Here is a 19,751-nt window from a genome sequence, read left to right as displayed (position 1 = left end):
CCAGCTGCTCCTTTCAAAGAAGTCAGCCTCCTGTTATCGGTTGCTCCTTCTGAAGAAGTCGACGTCCCTTCTGCCAGTTGCTCCTTTCGAAGAAGTCAGCCTCTCGCTATCAGTTGCTCCTTTCGAAGATGGTGGACCTGCAACATAGATAGACTTCCTGGGGACGGTAGGGGTCGTTTCGAGTCTTTGAATCATACGTCGAACAATTGACTCAGGCTCTAGCAGTCACATTCCTAAGCTCCTTGCACGGCTCCTGGTTAATGGTGCCTCGGTTTCTCGGCTAGCTTCAGAACCAGCTGTTGATGAAGACTTGGAACTAGCGGCTTGGGCATAAGACTTCTTGAACATCGAGCTTCTTGACGCCATTCCGATTGCTTGTAGAGTTGCTTGCTGATGTAGATCGATAATGAAGAGATGAGAGGCAGAGCGGTCCCACTGGGTGTGCCAAAATCTGTAAACACAAAAAATATCGAAATTGTATATATTCACAAAATTTGTTTACAGTGTGTGTAGTTCAAGATGCAGGTACAAAGTCTCTGTGTAGTCCTCTGATTCTTCACTAATGTTATCTACTGAAGTGCCTCCGGGATTCAAATAGCGTAGCCTCCGGGGTTCAAGTGGCGCGTGCCTTCGGGATTCAAAATGGCGTATTCAAGTGACGTGATCTTCAACAGCAAGCAAACGTCAAGCTTCAAGCCAGTCAACTCTGCAAAGCTTCAAAGTACCTCCAATGGCTTCAAAATCTTCAAAGCGGCTTCAAATCTTCAAATGCCTTCAAGGAGCTCTCAATTCTTCAAGTCTTCAATTTGTTCTCAATGTATTTAAGGTGTGATTTAAAGAATGAAATTAAGGCTCTATTTATATTGAAGTTTGTAACAAAAATCCCTCAACAAACTCCACTCATATTTATTTAATTAAATTAATTAATTATATACTAAAATGAACCGTGCCAAAATCAAGTTTAGGTTCATTATTTTATCATCTAATTCAAATTCAAATTAAATTATAATTATCTAATTCAAATATAATAAAATCATATTATATTTAAATTATAATTATAATTATATTTCAATTATGAAATGGGGTTGGACCAATTAATTAATTAATTCAACAGCACAAATCAAATTTACTTGGACTAATTAAATTAATTTAATTATCATAGCCCAATTAATTAAATTGGACTAATGATCAACCCCGAAATTGGGCTCGATAATGATTTAATCCGTCCACTTGTTGGCTTCAAATTTTCTGCGTCTACCATATTGATCACCCAACATTGGTGCACCAACAGCCCTTCCATCATCACAAGCCAATTTATCACAGTACTTAGCAATAGAACCACTATCTCCGTCAATTCCAAGCACATCAAATGCAGAATGTAAATTGTTAATCTGTTCCTTCATCACAATTCTAAAAAGCAAATTCATGCCAGCCAGGGCTTCCAGTTCAAGTGGAATACCTTCATATTCCTGTAAATATATGTAAATGAATCATATACTTTGTTTTCATATGTGAGCCCAAAAAATAGTAATAAATATAGGCATTGACTTATCACACCATACTTTTTTATTAGACTAAGAGCCGGAACACCTACTATTTATGAACATTCTCGATCCCATAGCAAAAAAGGTGCATCCATAGAATTATCTCTTACACGTACCACAACCTTATATTTGATAGACCCCTCTTTCCAACTTCTGTCACACTTACTACAGTACATCAAACCATTAAGGGTGACTATTTTTTTTTTTTTTTTTTTTTTTTTTTTTTTTTTTTTTACAACTGCTACCCTTACATGAAATATATAATACCAATCATCCAAAGACTCAACACCCAGAATTGTAGCAGCAATCCAGTATTAAGATAACTGTAAAAATAAGTCTCAATGTTAATAGGTAAACTGTAGATTATCTAGAACATACGAAATACAAAATTTAAGTTTACCTTCTTTCTTGTATACACTTCTTGAATAGTAGTAACAACAACTTCAGAACTTGAACATGACCGCTCTATCTTAACTAAAGATAGCATGGATTCTGATTGTATCCTCCTTATAGGGGTACATACAGAGGGCAAACTGTAAAACATGACAAGTATATCATATGTTAGAATCAAAGGAGCTGGAAATCCGAACCTCACCATCTTCAAATAAAAAAAAAAACAAAAAACAAAAAAAAAAATCACAATGTAATCTACTAAAAGAATAGTAAAAGTAAGTACAGTAACTAGAAGGTGAAAAAAGCTCACTATCAAGAAGCCCAGCTCTGCATAACTGAAGTAAAAGTATGATTGGCTCTAAAGAGGTCGAATTAAAATATGGTACCAACTGGTCAACGTGGTCATCCCACACAGTACAATGCAGTTGATTTTCAATTAATCTAGTAGTCCTTCCACCAACACATCTCTCTATGGGGGAGTATATTTCAACTACTCTGCCAATCACATCTAAAAATAAACATGGAAAATTAGAAAAATATATAAATAACTGTAAATTCGAAGAATTAATAATCTAATAACATACCTATCAACACTTTCTCATCAATATCTTGTTTGAGTATCAATGAGGGAAAAGACTTTATACGGAACACATGATTAGGAAAATTAATTCGATTGTACTCCTTAACCAAAGTATCATGTTTAAACTTGAGGATGTAAGGGTGCAGACTCGTTTTATATTTCAAGAAATTGTTGACGCATAGCCAATTTTTTATGCCATATACATTGCCCTCTTTAAACTTACTGGTGTATTTCTCAACTTGCTTTTTAGATATGTGAACATGTATAAAAGTACTCTATATTCATAACAAAGAACAAAACAAATTCAGAATAACGATAAAAAAAATCAGTACAAATTGTTTTCTAACTACCACTAACCTCTTCATCAGAAATAAACATTCAATACTCCTGGTTCTGTTTGCTTTGTTGTTTTCAGGAACTTCATATGTTCGCACTAAGCGAGCTCGAATTGCTTTGGTATGATTATGAGGATTCTTGGTACTTTAGGAACTTAGCATACTCATCTGCAGAGAAGACAACTGTTTTCTCACCATGAGCATCGGAAGACACCATATTAGCAGACCGATTGCCCTGATTTCTATTATGAAGCTTTCGGCAATCCGTCTTCATGTGTCCCGGTCTATGACAATAATGGCAAATGATTGGATTATACTGCTGTCCATGAGGATCCCTACTGTGATATGATGACTTCATAGGCTCCCCCTTTGATTTCTGGGTGACAAGGACACTACTTGACGGAGGAGGTTGATAGGGTCCTGTACGTAGTACTCTAGAGAGAACACATCAGATAGGGATTTGAGCTCCTCACTTGACAAAATTTGGGATTTTGCTGGTTCTAGCCGAGGATGAAGACCAGCCAAAAAACTCATGATGACCATCTGTTCTCGCTGTTTCTGCTGTTCTTTTATATCCTCTGTGAATGGCATTAACTCATTAAGGGCCTCATAAGTTTCTTGAACTCCATAAAATATGTTTGTAGAGGTTTGTCAAGCATATCGGCTCAATAAAAAGCTTTACAAACATCATAGATTCGAATAATGTTGCCCTTAGCCGAATACAAAAAATTGAGATAGTCTAACAACTCTTTTACAGTTTCACAGTGACTAACAAAGCCAAAGATCTCAAGATTCAACCGAGTTCCGTATTTGAAGAAATAACTTATAATTATCACGCAACCAAGTGTGTTTAGTTTTGTCATACTCAGGTGAGTCTTTAGTCATATGGTCATCTTTGTCAATACTACGAAGATATATTTTAATGGGTCGTTTCCATTCCAAATGATTTGAGCCATTTAGTTTGTGTTCTGTGATTCTTGCATTAACTGGAAGAATATCAGACACAACTACATAGTCTCAGACATTAGGCTACCCAACAGGAAGATATCCTAAACCACACAAACAGCCACACAACTTCACTGTCAACAAAACAAAATACAAGAGGGATATTACCAGGGCCTCCAATGCCAAAACTGAGCCTAGAGCAGCGTTGTAGAAGACCGGGCAATCTCGGGAAAAGAAACTGGATTCAATTCCAGTGCCGGAGTACGACAGACCGGGCGACCTCGGGAAAAGAAACCGGATTCGATTCCGGTGCCACGCGCCGGCGCATGGAGTTCCGGCGAGAGATGGAGGCGGCGCGTGAGGTTCACTCGCCGGGCGAAATTGCATCAAACTCGGCAGTCCGGCCTATCGGCGACCGGCGACTCTCCTTATGCTGGAGGTGACAACAGATGGCCGACGAAAACTCCCGACCCAAATCTACCGTGAGCGCAGAAGAAGAAAAAAGAAAAAAGAAAAAAGAAAAAAGAAAAAAAAAATTCTTCTTATAGACCTGGAGCTCTTGATACCATGTTAAACTCCATATGTTTTATATATTTCAATTAAAGGATATACCTATTTATACAAGAGTTTACACGCTAACTATGATAAGTATCGAAATACATCTCTAAGAATATATTCTGAATCCCTAAGATTATGCTAAATATAATCCTACCATATAATGTCTAACAGAGTTGAGAGGCAAGAACAAACTGACCATCCATTCTAAAGGGCTCAATGTGAGTTATGACGCAGAGTTGTTAATCAGTGGTGTGTGTGTTTGAATGTCGCTCTGTGACTGTATGTATATATATACCCAAAGAAGTAGCATAGATAAAACAAATAATCATAACGCCATAGCTACTATTATGAAGCTAAACAGGACTAAAGAGGACGAATCATTTTCCAAGAACGGTACACACCAATGAGATTAAATATAGCTACACTTCTAATTAACTTGAATAATTACAAATGATAAATAAATACCATAAATAAGTTCAACCAATGAAAAAAAGAATTCAAATCAATGACAATCGTCTTATGATACCAATCGCTTTGGGAACCAAAATATCTTAACCATCATCGCAGCTTCATCCGTAAAATCTGAAAAAAAAAAAAAAAAGATCAAACTTTGCACTGGAGAATGGATCAATGTTAGAGGCCAAATCGTTTCAAAGAAAACCAAAATAATCATAACGCAGTAGCTACTATTCTGAAGCTAAACAGGACTAAAGAGGACAAATCGTTTTCCAATAGCAACACACACCAATGAGATTAAATATAGCTATAAAAGAGAAAAAGAGGATTAGACTCCTAATTAACTTGAACACCCATCATCTCAGCTTCATCTGTAAAATCTAAAAAAAAAAAAAAAAAAACAAACAAACAAAAACCAAAAAAAAAAAAAAAAAAAAAAGCAAAAACTTTGAGCCGGAGAATGGGGCAATTCATCGGCAAAATCCCCTCTCTTTATTATAATAAGAGATTATTAGGTATTATTTTATAAATAAATAAATATATACAAGTGTGCGCTAACAAATGCCCAGAAAAGAATTGAGAACCAATCGCACTCATTCACATGTCCAGATTTAATGGATCATATATAATTTTTTAAAAAAATTTGTGGTAGCATTTTCATAAATAACTCGAACTTTGGTGCAAGTAACTGATGCAAGTGTGCAAGTAAAATCACTTAAAAGTGTCACAATTTTCACTTAATAGTGCAAGTAATTACCTTCTTAACGTATTTCACATTGGTGCAACTAATGACAACACTAGGTGCACTTAATATTGATGCTCATTGTACATTATTTGTTGCACTTTTAATACATTTTGGGTTCTCACGGAGTCACGGTAATCAAACTTTAATAAAACTGCTCCGTAATATTTTTTTTTTGCTCAAATAATAGTCAAACTAGTATAATTCACAATATTTAAATAAAAAAATCAAATACTACTGATGGATTATATGAACCCGGGGGTCCGGATTATACAACCCGAATATATGTCGAATGTGATAAACGAATAATAAAATGATAATTGGGGTGTGTATGTAAATGATATTATATTAATCGAACGAATAGTGCTATTACAGAGGTAATCGACGTGTAATAGTCAAACAATTGTTGTAGGAAAGTAGAAGATGCTTGAATAGGACAACTGGGGTTTTTTTATACCCCCCGCCACTACGGGCCTCGGGTCTGCGGGAGGAGCCGCGACCCGCGCCGCAAGACTCGCTCCAGCAAGGACCCGGTCCTTGGCCGAGCACGGAGCTCGGCCCCATGCTGGGGTGGTTCGCCACGCGTCGCGGGTAGTCCGTTGATGTCGGGTCCGACCCGCTCCGCTTCGAACCCGCTCCATGATTATTCCATCAACTACATTTTTTAAATCTTAGAATAGTTAAATATTTCATCAATTCTCAATAAAAAGTGAAAAATGAAATGTCAAGTCCCTCTCACAAATTCTTGATGTAGACATATTTTATGGAATCCACATGATAAAAATAGCCAATCTTTATTTGCCAATTGCCATGTCATGTAGTAAAAGTGAAGGAGTAGAATTTGAGAATACATGTAGTAGAACTCTATTCAAATACTTTTCATGCAAATAAGAACATAAATACACTATTACAAAAATATAACACATCGAATAACCAAATACAATACAACATATCTACAACATATCTACAACCTTAATAATAATAATAATAATAATAATAATAATAATAATAATATTATTATTATTATTATTATTATTATTATTATTATTATTATTATTATATTTAAAAAATGGGGAACGGGACAGGAAAAGGTATCCCGTCCCATCCTCGACAAGAAATAGAAAATATTCTCTATCGCCACTCTTGTTTCTAAATTTTTTTTCTCATCCTCGTCCCCATTTGAACGGGAATTGAGTATCGATTATCAAGAATTCTCATCAGAGCCGAGATATGTAAATAACTTTTATATCAAAATGCATTTCAATTGAATATCTGATAAATTGTTAAAGAATAATTTTACTCCCGGAATTCATAAACTTATATGACTCAAAAGAAAGAGCATTGATAAGTTGTTGCACAAAATGGTTTCACTATGAAAGCAGGCAGCCATGAAAGGTTGGGTTCATACATGTATTGTTTTAACAACATTGTGTAAGAACACTGCACACTAACAATATATAATCTATTACATTAATTAAGGCTTTCTCCCCAGAAGTATATATCAACAAAAGAATTATGCAGTTGAGACCACAAAGTACAACAACACCTCCACTTCTCCATTTTACAATAACACTTTCTTCTTCTTCTTCTATTTACGCAAAGCCGGTAACTGAAACTTTCTGGCCATGGAGCTTTTTCTTGATCTAAATAAATACAAAACAAAACCCGTTTAGCAGTTGATGCCACACTGACCTCTGGCGGCGGCTTTTGCGCTGTCTGACGTGAAGGGGTCGATGCGGACCCACAGCAACGAGAAGATGGAAGCGAGGAGGATGGACCAGACGATGACGATGGTGGGCGTGCGGTTCTGCCTGCCCAGCAGACCTTTGAGGAAAGGGTACAAGTGGACAATGACCCAAATGGCGAAGAACAGCCTCCCAAACAGAGGACCCCACGACTGATACCCGCTGTTTATGGCGAACGAAACTCCCGCGACTATACCCACCAGGTTCACTATAAGGACGGTGGTCGGGGGAATGAGGAGCGAAGTCCACTTGAAAACGTAGAGCTCTTGAAACTCCCCGTCTTCGTCGGATGCCTTTGAGGTGACGGTGAAATTGGTGTCGATCCCAGCAAGCACTTTCAAGAGCCCCTGGAACACCGCAAAGAGATGGGCTGATGTGCCACCGATGACCCAGAACTGTTCGTTTCTCCACAAGTCCTCTATACTCACACCACTCCACCTAAGCTCCAGAATTCCAGTCGCGAAAATGGATATGAAGAGAAGAATGAACCATGCACTAGCGTAGTTGCTTATCTGCAGATTCAAAAACATACGATATATCAAACACATGCAGAGGAAACAATTAAGATATATATATTATGTTAGATTCCATATGACATATACCTCGGGAACAATAAACTTCCCCGTTAGAAGACAGATGGCGGGAAGAATGCAGTATGCAATCAACGGGATTGAAGTGAGAGGATAGACGATGGTGTTAATGTATGCTATTCTCTCCAAGAGCTTCAGTTTTCCGTTGTACCCATACCATATAGGGCAATGACGACTGAGGAAAATTTCGATGGATCCCAAGGCCCATCGAAGCACTTGGTTTAAACGATCAGAAAGATTGATTGGAGCAGACCCCTTAAACGCTGGACGAGGAGGCATGCAATACACTGAAATCCATCCTCTCGCGTGCATCTTAAACCCAGTCAAGATATCTTCAGTCACAGAACCGTAGATCCATCCAATCTAATTAATTGCGGAAAACAAAGCCCGATCATCAATCAATTTGCATTTCAAATCGGTACAAAAGAAGCAAAAAGAATTTATGTTCTAGTGCCAATAATACCTCTTTGCCCCATTCAGTCTTGTCCTCGTAACCACAACTAATAACATGGATTGCTTCTTTCAAGAGGGTTGCGGGGTTAGTAGATGGCGGAATGCCTCCTTGTTCCATAAAGGTGGCAGCGATAAAAACAGGAGACTGACCAAACCGCTTCTCTAAGCTCTTTTGAGACATCAGAAGAGACTTCTCGTCATCATACCCTGCATTACGAAATCGATTCTTATCTCTATCTGCACCCTTTTGATGTACTAGAAAAAAGAAGCTTGTCAAACTACACATGAGAATTGGAAGGATAGTCGAACGTATCATAAATTCCTACCTTCAACACCCTCTTCAATGTCCTCCATATTGAAAATTGGAATAGTGGATTCGGTTCGTTTAGCTGCCCTCTTCTTATCGATGTATTTCTTGTTGCCATTCCTTCCCTTCTTCCGAGAGCCACAACAGCTCTTGACGATAATGTTTGGCTCCAAATCAGCCTCAGTTAAGACCGGATCATACCCATACAAAGCTTGCCTGTTGAAACAACATCCAGTTCCCACATAGACGGGACCTTGAAGCCCATCCAGCCCCTTCAAGTTGATCTGAGAAACACAAATATGAAAGAATAAGCACCCACTAACAGAATAAAAAAAAAAAAAAAAAAAAAAAAAAAAAAAACAGATCCCTTTTGTAAAATTCTTAATAGCCACTTACATCAAAGAACACAATGTTGCGGTTGGCATATCTATCATGCAAGTCAATGCCATCAAATCTCTGGGGGAATTGAACATAGCATGTCTTCTTTCCATAAGCGGGATCCATCATGAAACACATAGCTTCTCTAAGTGCTTTACTGTTGTTGAAGTAGTGATCACAATCAACGTTCAAAAGATATGCTCCATTAGTAAGGACAGCAGACACTCGAATCTGCAGAAAGAATCGAAAAACCTATTATTCAGCCTCCATAGCACTGAAAAATGCAATCATAGAAATATAAGAGTACCAAGCATGAGGTTATCGCCTATCCATTTTGTCATATAGGCATATATTACAAGCATTACCAGGAAATGATCCATATAATATAAATATATGCAAGTCAAAACACAAAAATCACTAGATGGAATCTAGTTATTATCTGTTGCCTACCAAAGCATTCATAGCTCCAGCCTTCTTGTGGTGTTGAAATCCTGGCCTCTTTTCACGGGAAACATAAACCAGACGAGGAAGTTCATTTCCATCTGTATCAAGCCCCCCACTGTGGCCCAAGAAGACCTGTTTATCCAATTCACAGTAATAGCACAAGTTAAAAGATACCTCGATGATTTATGCATTTCAAATGATAAGCAAGCAAGATTCTTAAAAAATAATAAAGAAATTGATAAATACCTGGATCATTCCGGGATGATCCCTAGAGTTGTTTCCAGGCCAAGGGGTTCCATCTTGCATTGTCCAACCTTCCTCGGGCATCTTTTGTGCTTTTGCAACAAGTGCATTGATTCGTACCTTAAATTCTTCATATTCCCTCTGCAAAACAGAACCTTTCGGGTGTTAGAATTTTTGCTTCAATGTCTATGAATAAATCGAGAAGTTTGAATTTCTCAACAAAATTGCACATTAATGGCTATATGCTCAACACGCCCAGTCGCTTATGGGTGGCGATCCGAACCCATGACCTTTGGTCTGGCTCTGATACCAAATTGAAGCATGTGCTCCATCTCAACTAAAAGCCTAAGCTTATAGTTGGATTGCACATTAATGACTATATGCTCAACAGTGAGAAAATCCTACAAGGCCATCTGAAGAGTGAAGCCAATACAACACATGTTTAAATTATGAATTTATATTTTAAATATATGCACCGCATAAATGTTAAGCACAGTATTATCAATGCAACACTACCATGATCTCTTACCTTCATTGCCCTGCGCTCTTTCACAAATGAAGGCTGAATCTTGTCCTTTAGATAATCAATCTTTTGAGCAAAATAGAACTCAGGAGCCCGAGGCTCGATATTGAACTTCTTACAGAAGGGCACCCATTTCCTTGCAAACTCTGCAGTCTCTGAGAGGGATTCAAATGTTAACATTGCCGAACCATCATCAGAAACATAGCACGAGACCTTGTCGACGGGGTAATCCACAGAAAGGATTGACAACACTGTGTTTGCTGTAATGAGAGGAGGCTCCTTCATGGGATCCACAGTACTGACAAACACATCTACTGGTGCTAATTGGGAAGGCTCCCCTTCCCTATCAAATCTGACAAAATGAGAAACAAAATTAATAATATAACAAACCAAAAGCCCACTTCAAATATGGAATTAGAAACCCATCCTGGTGATATAAAATAATAAAGTTTCTTGCAAAGCAATTTCTGACACTAACCTTAATGCAAGCCTGTCTAGGTAGGTCTCACGGTTGATGGGTGACCATTTTGGGAACTGATCCAAAAGCCAAGATAAGGCAAACCAGACCTCACAGATAACTGATACCAGCCACAAAGGATAGGCATCATTCACAGGGTGAGTAAGCCGGTATTGCATGAAAAATCCCAAGATGATCAGCCGAAGTATAATCACAACACGATAGGGAGTAAGGTGAGAAGAAGGAATAGGCACAACGCGACTTAGGGGTTGGCGAGCTTCATCAGCCCTGCCACAAGGTTGAAGCAACATGATAACATTGAGAACACATCCTTGTTACCAACCACATAATGATTCCAAATGATAAAAAGATACTCACATCTGTAGCTCTTCTCCATTCGACCCTATCACTTCAGTATCTCCTCCTTTCCCATCTGAGTATCTGTTGTTCACATGCACCATTGTTTTCTCCTGTTTAAGTTTCCAACCTTCCACCCTCTCTTTCCAGTCAACATTTCCAAGTCCATAAGTACTATTCAAGTCCTTCGAAGGGTCCACAATTCTCACAGGAACTGAAGATATTATAACCCCATCAGAAGTCCATAAGGAAAAAAAAAAAAAAAGTCTCAGACAAATATCTAATGAAGTTTTGAGATAAAGGGAATACCTGGCTGTCTAGGGTCGAGATATGGAACTGAGTGGCCATGCCTGTCACCAGGACCCAAAGGTCCTGACATGCTCCTTACAGATTGAGTATCTGGTGTAGGGATTTCACCAGAAATCTATAAGCATGGTCACATGGGTTAGAAAAATGTTACAAACAAATAATCTTAACATATTTCAAAAAACAAGAAAACAGAATTAAGTTTCAAATAAGAACATATTAATGAAAAAGAAAAATAAAAATACTTCAGTAGTTTTTAAGCCCCATACAGACTGCTAGTATCATACTCTAGTTATTATTTATTGAAAAAGTCATTACCAAAACTCAATGATAACCCATTTCCTTGGTAAACAGTGAATATTCAGTATTTTTTTTAAAGGACACAGAAAGAATATAATACACAGCAAAATATGGTAAAACAAATATTTATTTTTCCATTACAACCATGATTTGACTGATGAAATAAGCAAATAATGGATGATAGTTATCAGAATGTTTCTGAGAGGTAGAATGAGGCAAAGAAAGCATCTCTAAGAACAGATTTTTTATCTGTCATTTGTCATTGAAATCCCAGGTCAGGATGATAGAAACAGTAATGCAAAACATTAACAAAGAGTTGATATCTTGATGCTGTAAGTTTGATCCTCACTTACAGGCTGACGATTCATGAGAAGAGGTATTGGCTGCTGAGACTCATGCCTAGAAGAAGAAGAGAGATCCACATCTTCTCCCTGCCACTGGCGTCTAGCCTTGCTATTCCCCTGGGCATGATTAAACTCATCATCCAGGTCATCACCATCATCTTCTTCATCATCCCCATCAACCCGTGGACTCCCTAACAGTGCCAAAACAAAAGTTCATTCCAATGGTTTTCCAGAAAATGATAGATAAAGATGCAAGAAGAAAAGGGAAGAGAAAGAAGAAAAGGAATAGCAAGTCTTAAATATTCTATTCAGATTTCAGGCAAAAAAAGAAACCTTTTTGTCTCTTGTATCTAGTTTTGCATTGGGGACACGCTTGATTTCCATCTTTGCGCTCATACTCATAACAAGGCCGGCAAACAGGGAAGGCACACTCATTACACGCAACAAATGCATCACCACTAGCAGTCACCCCAACAGCATCACCACAAATCTGGCATATCTGACTATTCAGATCCTTAAGGGGTTTTGGCTGCATTTGAAACAAAGTGTGACCAATCAGACAGAAATTCAAAAAACCCATCACTGCCTATATGCATTGCAAGAAGAGGCAAAGTATTTCCTGAGCATGCAATATTGGTATATGACGTTACTACAATAACTGATCAGCAACGTAAAGAGAAATCCAGTCCTCAAACTGCTATCTAAGCACAAAACAGCAATCTGTAACTAACTTTGCCTTGAGTCTTAACTTATATGGTGCATATAGAACTAAAACTCAAAGTGGACTAAAAAGAATACCAAGATCTATCCAAACAGACATTACTTCGAATGAACTATAAAAGATTAGATCTACCTAGCATAGCTAAATGATCACTTCAGACATCCATTATGTAGAATCAATCAAGTAGCTAGCAAATATGAGCTAAATCTCACTTCCATGAGACAAACACTCACATCTTAAAATATCCACTTCAAATGCCAATACGAAACAGATATCTACTTCATTATACCTTTTAATAAAGCCAACCTAAAGCTATCATCAACCAACCAACCCTACCTCAGCCCATCCTAATTTGGTGAAAAGATCAAATTTTCAGCTCAGAGCGGAGCTCACACTCCTATACTTCCACCACCCACCCATCTAAGCTCCAAATTCTGATCAAATAATTGAACTTCAACTAAAAAACAATCGCTTTTTGATGATTAGTGAAGTGGTATTTTAATTGAAAAACAAGATCGACTGGAAATCCAAATGGGTATACCCAAAAGGCCAAAACTACTACTTTTAACACTAGAAACTAAATATTAACAACTTTTAGCCATCATAATTTCATGAAAATTCTATAACGAGATTCAAGAATGAATCCAAACTAGTCTGCTGGCAAACACCGTACCGCACTATCAGAATCATGGCGGATTCGAACCAGCTCATTCCGCTTGTGCGATCCGGCAACCATCCCAGCACCGGCCTCCATTTCTTCCCCGAGAAACAGAGGACTTCACTTCACCGAACACCCGCAATTACTTCTGATGAATTACAACAGCAATGCGGATTCAAAATTGTGGGATGATTAGACCATTAATGTTAATGGGGACTAAATAAATAAATCACGATCTGGGTCTATCACAAGAGAAGAGAGAAGGGATTCTTTGGACTGCTGTTAACTAGCTGTCGGCTGTCGGCTGTCGCCGTCTTATTGCTTCTTCACCTCTCTACTTCTCTGTCGTTTTATCACCTTCTTCATTTCTTCAATTTATTATTTTCCCTTTTTTTATTAATTTATTAATTAGCTGTAATGATTATTACCGGCTGAACCAGTCTCCCATTCGCGGCTGGCTTACCGACTCTTCTAAGCCAGCCTACTGCCTACGTATTTGACAAAATCCGCATAATAAAAATACAGAAACGAAAATTTATATACATCAAAATTTTCTATTTTTCATTATTGAGCTCAAATCTCTCTCTCTCTAAATACATAGCCCTATAAATACATGTTAAAAGACTTCTAATAAAAAAATAAGTTTCCAGACTACATTCCATAAAATTTCTTTCATAAAGACTTATTCTCATTTGATCCAATACCTATATATACATACACTATATTTGGTAATTAAAGGTTAATGAATTAGTTACTGGCTATCAGATAACGAATTGTGTTAATGATCACTATTTAATATAAAAGCTTATAAAGACATGTACATATTTAATTAATAGTTTTTTCCATGTTTTATTCCAAGGCTATTTGATCATTTTCACACTTGCTTCTTTTGTTCCGTACTTTTTAATAATACAATAATTATTACTTATATAATAATTGTATTTAATAAAATGATTTTATGTATAAATTTTAACAAATAAATAATAATAAATTTATTCCCTTTTATAATATAATAATTTTAATATAATTACAAAATTTTATGTTAAAAAACATAAAAGTACTACACTTGCTCTATTTGGCACGCCTAGCTGAAAGTTGAAAAATTAGTAACATGATTTGGGATGAAACAATTAATGAAAAACATGATTTACCAAACAATCAAATCCATAGTACACAAAAATGACCCCCTCCCCTCACCCCACTCCCTAAGAAAATGGTTACAATACGGTATTCTTATGTAGATAAATAGTATGATTGGAAAAGTTAATGTAACAATAAAACTTTTTATATTTATTAGTTACTTATGAATGAGTCAATCTCATCAATATTAACAATTAGCATTACTCAATAAACTATATGTACATATTAACTATATTTACACATCCATACTTTATGCCATATAAGTCTAGACTAGACCTAATAGCATTGACTAACCGTGCATTCATAAAAGCAATTAGATTAAAGTAATTAAAATTAAAATAGTTGTGATAGGATAAAAATGGTTAAATGATTGTAGTCACATTGCTCTCAATGAGTTTTTATATTTCCAATTGAAATATTTAAAACTAAAGTGAGAATTAATTGTCCTAGTTTTTTTAACTACATATAAAGGAAAGCAATAAGAAAGATTCATCATATCACTCTAATCATCCTAAACATTATCCCAAACGGGCCCTAACTTGTTTTATCATACTGCCTACTTAATCATTGAACTAAATCTGTACGAACTTTTATCATATAACTTGATATATTTAAGATTGACATCAAATAAGATAAACTGAAACAAATTCAAACCAAAATAAACTTAAAAACTAAAAAAGAAAAAAAAAATCTTTCTATCTTATTTTATTTGTCTTATTTGTTTTAATAGTCAAATAAGCCGCACTTCTTTATTTTGTTTAATATTTAAAAAATTGTTTTTATATATTGATAGTATAAAATACGGCTGTATTATTGATCGTACGTATAAAGGTGAGTTACATGATTCGGCTAACCAGGTAGGTCACCGCAACTATAGACATATGCCTTTACAAAGAAACTCGATAAGCGTGACAGTGGGCAAGAGGTTCTCGGACTCCAAGACGTACTTTCCTTTAGGTAAACAACCAAAAGTCCTCTCTGACTGCATTAAATGCGGTATTTATAGGGGTTCAGGGACAACCTCCAACATGATGGCCGTATGGCGACCATGCACTGGGCCATCGCACAGTCCGATGGAAAGGAACCACGTGGTAGCAGATTCCTTAGCAGTATAAGATCAATCAATCTTCCGATACAGATCGGTAACGACCTAAAGGGATTGAGAGGAGGTGATGTTCCGCTAAGGACTATACCTCCCCTGAGGGAACTCGGTGACCTCAATTGACCAGGAAAGTTTGCTAACCGACCCGAGCTTGACCGGTTTAGGCTGAGTGTAGCTCGTACTTAAGGGACTGGTCAACATGTTGACTCAAAGCATAGGGAATAATCCCTATCATATATAATTTTCAAATATAAAAACTTTGTATTCACTAATACTAAATTAATTAATACAATCATTTCAATTGAGACTCAATGAGCCCTTGAAGTGCATAATTTATACCATGTTTGATATTATGCTTCTCAAACAATTTGAATTAAGTTGTACTCTAAACCATAAGTTTATAATATATGGTAAAGAGTGCTAAAAAGGACTAAATTAATTTTGTTTTCATATATCAATCCATCTATATACGTACTACTCAAAATTCAAATAAGTCTCATGTGAAACAGTTTTATGTGAGACATGTAATAATTTTTTATCCAAAATATAATAATTTTTTATGTGACCATAAAAAAATATTACATTTTAACTAAAAAAAAAATTATTATGCATCTCATGTGAAACAGTCTCACACAAAACTTATTCTAAAAATTTGTCAAACAAAATAGAGTGCATTGCATGTTTAGAGAGTGCATTGCACGATTAAATAAATATGTCCAGTAAAAAATAGAAGTAAAATTATAAACAATTAAATGTATTAAAAAAAATTGCAATGTCGAAAAAGTGTGTTGCATATTTTCATAAATAGAAATATGATATTTTTATAAATAATTATTGTGTTATTACTAAATATCATCAAAATGTAAATGTATATTAATATATAAATATTTTTGTATATTATAATATTGTAATATTTGTCTTAATAAATAAATGAACTAAAAGAGTGGGTGACTCGAAGAAGCCAGCTATATTGAGCTAATGAGTGTGTTACCACTTACCAGGCTGTACTACCGGTTACAGCCGGTTGCTCTGCGGACAGCTAAAGTAGCTGTCGGTGCCCTCATTCCCATTTCTTTTTAACGGAGTACGATTTAACGGACAGACACAATATTAATCATTTTCGATGTGATTTGTAAAAATAGAAATATTGTATTCTCTTTGTCAAAATTCAAGTGTCTAATTCAATTAAAAATATAATTAAAGTTATTTATATTTTATATTTTTATATTGTTAAGTTTAGTATTAATATGCTAATGATGATCTAGCGGTATGAAGTGACTTTTTCAAATGGGAGATTATGGATTCGCAATAAGTTGAGAAAGCAGATATGAACAGATACTACATTGTAATTGAGTCAGTAATACTAAACAAAGTTTAGTATTAATATATAAAATTTATATATTTAAAATATTATTAAATATGAAAAATTAAATTTTAAAATTATAACAAAATAATTAAGGGAAAAAGTTAATTTTACTAATAAATACTCACTCCGTCCCATTTTATGTGTTGGGTTCGGTTAACGAAGCTTAACTGCAATTATTTACATTTTATTTTTTTATAATGTTAAGTTTAGAATTAGTATTTAAATTTATATATTTAGAAACTACACTGAAAATACTCTTAAACACAAAAAATAAAAATTAAATTTAAAAATTATAAGAAAGCGCTAATAGAAATAAGCAAAGAATAGTAAGTAGAACAGATAAAATGGAACATAGGGAGTAGGTCTGTTCCATAAAAATATGACATCTGTCTATTTATAGAGGTAAGAAACATAATCAAAATACTTCTGAAAGATAACGATAAGTAAGATCTCTATAATTGATGTATTTGACTTTAAATCTATTTGGACTTCAAGTTATTGTATTCTATAATAACAATAAAAATGTAATAAAAAAATGTGTCCAAATATAATGCATAAAGATTCAACAAAGAAAAAAAATACATTTCAAAATTTAATTTAAAAGTGACATTTTTTGTGCATATTTAAATACAAAATTATGTTTTAAAATAAAACAATATTATTCACCAAAATTTAATGTCAATTCCTTCTAAAATTTTATTTTCAAGTATAATTAAGACCAATTTATTTATTTTACAAACATAATTATTAAGTATAAAAATAATGACTTTATATATAAAATACTTGGCTAAAAAATATTGGCAACCTGGTACCGTCTATGTATATGTATGTATGATTTTGTTTGTGTGTGTGTGTGTGGGGGGGGGGGGGGGGGGGGGGGGGCTTAGGAGAAAATAGGAGCCCAGAAATAACTAAGAACCCATCAACGTGTCCAGATTCAACGAATCAGATGTAATTTTTAAAAACGATGCGGTAGCATTTTCGTAAGTAACTCAAACTTTGATGCAAGTAACTAGTGCAAGTTTGCAAGTAAAAGGTGCAAGTAAAATAACTTACAAGTGCTATTTTTACTAAATAGTGCAAGTAATTTACCTTGTTAACATTCGTGCTCCTACTGATAAAGTCTTTCACATATGTGCACTTAATCAATAATGTTTGGTGCAACTAATGATAACGTTAGGTGCACTTAATATTGATGCTCAGTGTACATTATTTGTTGCACTTGTAATACATTTTACTTGCACTTAGGTGCACTATATGAAACTGTTACTTGCATTTTGATGTTCAATTATTTACGAAAATGTCACCGTATTTTTTTTTTTAAATTAGTGTTTCTGATTCGTTAGATCTGGATGCGTGGATAGCTGTGAGTGGTTCTTAGTTCTCTCCTGGCAACTCGTTCTCACCTTAATGACTTCCTCTCTCTCTCTCTCTCTCTCTCTATATATATATATATATATATATATATATATATATATATATATATATATATATATATATATAATTGCAATATATTTCTCAAACAAATAATTACCCAGAGTATCGCGTTATCGATCCGCAGGGAAGCGGGGCGTATCAAGCACTAGTTACTAATTTATTCTTGTGAAGCTAATCCTAACGAAAATCATGGATGGTTGATTAATTATAAAACTAATTTAAATAGCAAAGTAGCCAGTTTGTGAAAACAATAGAGAGAGTGTGTGAGATTCCTGAGATTCAAGTGTTTAATCACCTAGTGCCAATCTAAAGCGCAATATTAAATCTGGGTTAAAACAAGTGTGAGAATGCAAACAAGGGAAATAGTTACTCTCGTAATCTCCAACCTAAAACAATACAAGTGAATATTCACTCCCGTGATATAAACACCCAACAAAGTAAGAACAAGCATGCATAATAAATTCTCAACTAATAGTCATCTCCCGATGTGCAAAAGTCAAGAGTTAACTCCTTAACAAATATGCCATCTCCCAAGGTGCAATAGTTAAGTGCAATTGTGGGTACTCTTAATTACACCCTAACTCCCGCTAAGACATAAGGATAGCTATGAAACGAGTAATTATGACCATTAACTACTAGCATCAACAATACAAAACACAATTGCAACACAAGTTATAAAACCCAAATGTCAATATATTAAAGAATCTGAGAACTAGGCACATAGGTTCATAAACACTTTCACCCAAGAATCTCTAAGAGAACTTAGACACACATGGCTAAACTAGAATTCATTGCAATAATATAAAGAGTTCACAAACAACGAAGAGGGTAAAAGAATAGACCAAGAGATTTTCTCAAATCTTCTTAGCTTTTCTTCTTTCTTCCCAAGGCAACTTGTAGCTCTTGATCTCCTATTTTCTTGTATCCAAAACCTTAATGCCCTAGGGGTGAGGGAAGATGGGCCTTTTATAGCAGGAGCTCAATAGGGACAGATTATGAAATTCCCGCAAAGCTTTCCAAATATTGCCCAGGAAATTCGACGTGTCGAGTTTTGCTCGCCATCCGTCACGCCACCTACTGGAACTTCTCGACGCGTCGAGTCTTCGGCGTTGATTTCCCGAAACATTCTGGATTTTCTCGATGCATCGAGTCTTCAATTTGTGCCCTCCTTTTGCTTCTGGAATTTTTGGACGTGTCTAGTCTGATTCTCGACGCTTCTAAAACATTCAAATCAAGTGTAAACTATATCTTAAGAAACATGTACAATTAAGTTAACATTAATACACACACACACACACACACACACACACACAAACATAGATCCTTC

The 19,751-nt window shown here is 35.5% G+C and overlaps 1 protein-coding gene across 2 annotated transcripts; it reads right to left on the bottom strand.

Moving 5' to 3' along the window:
• Positions 1 to 6,875: 6,875 nt before the first annotated feature.
• LOC109148129 (cellulose synthase A catalytic subunit 1 [UDP-forming]) lies at positions 6,876 to 13,709 on the bottom strand. Of its 2 annotated transcripts, XM_019295919.1 has the most exons (15): positions 13,657 to 13,700; positions 13,395 to 13,527; positions 12,334 to 12,529; positions 12,010 to 12,191; positions 11,360 to 11,474; positions 11,072 to 11,264; positions 10,715 to 10,981; positions 10,243 to 10,588; positions 9,717 to 9,854; positions 9,477 to 9,602; positions 9,045 to 9,257; positions 8,668 to 8,932; positions 8,352 to 8,548; positions 7,901 to 8,251; positions 6,876 to 7,810 (listed from the first exon to the last, which is right to left on the bottom strand). In XM_019295919.1, the coding sequence occupies exons 2-15, from the start codon at positions 13,473 to 13,475 to the stop codon at positions 7,223 to 7,225; spliced, it is 3,258 nt and encodes a 1,085-aa protein (XP_019151464.1). In that variant the 5' UTR covers positions 13,476 to 13,527; positions 13,657 to 13,700; the 3' UTR covers positions 6,876 to 7,222. The 2 variants fall into 2 exon arrangements, with proteins under 2 accessions (XP_019151464.1, XP_019151463.1); XM_019295918.1 differs by having other exon boundaries at positions 13,395 to 13,709.
• Between the last annotated feature and the right edge of the window lie 6,042 nt (positions 13,710 to 19,751).

The sequence above is a fragment of the Ipomoea nil genome, unplaced genomic scaffold (assembly GCF_001879475.1).
Source record: "Ipomoea nil cultivar Tokyo-kokei standard unplaced genomic scaffold, Asagao_1.1 scaffold2036, whole genome shotgun sequence".
NCBI classification, from domain to species: Eukaryota; Viridiplantae; Streptophyta; class Magnoliopsida; order Solanales; family Convolvulaceae; genus Ipomoea; species Ipomoea nil.
The sequence above is the reverse complement of the archived record's forward strand: the minus strand, read 5'-3'. Positions and strand labels throughout refer to the sequence as shown.

Excerpts from the sequence above, each read along its gene's own strand:
- LOC109148129 (XM_019295918.1), bottom strand. The coding sequence starts at position 13,475 with ATGGAGGCCGGTGCTGGGATGGTTGCCGGATCGCACAAGCGGAATGAG. Across the intron at positions 12,192-12,333 it reads TAGATACAAGAGACAAAAAG|GGAGTCCACGGGTTGATGGG; the intron begins GTTTCTTTTTTT and ends TGGCACTGTTAG. Across the intron at positions 9,855-10,242 it reads AAGAGCGCAGGGCAATGAAG|AGGGAATATGAAGAATTTAA; the intron begins GTAAGAGATCAT and ends TCTGTTTTGCAG.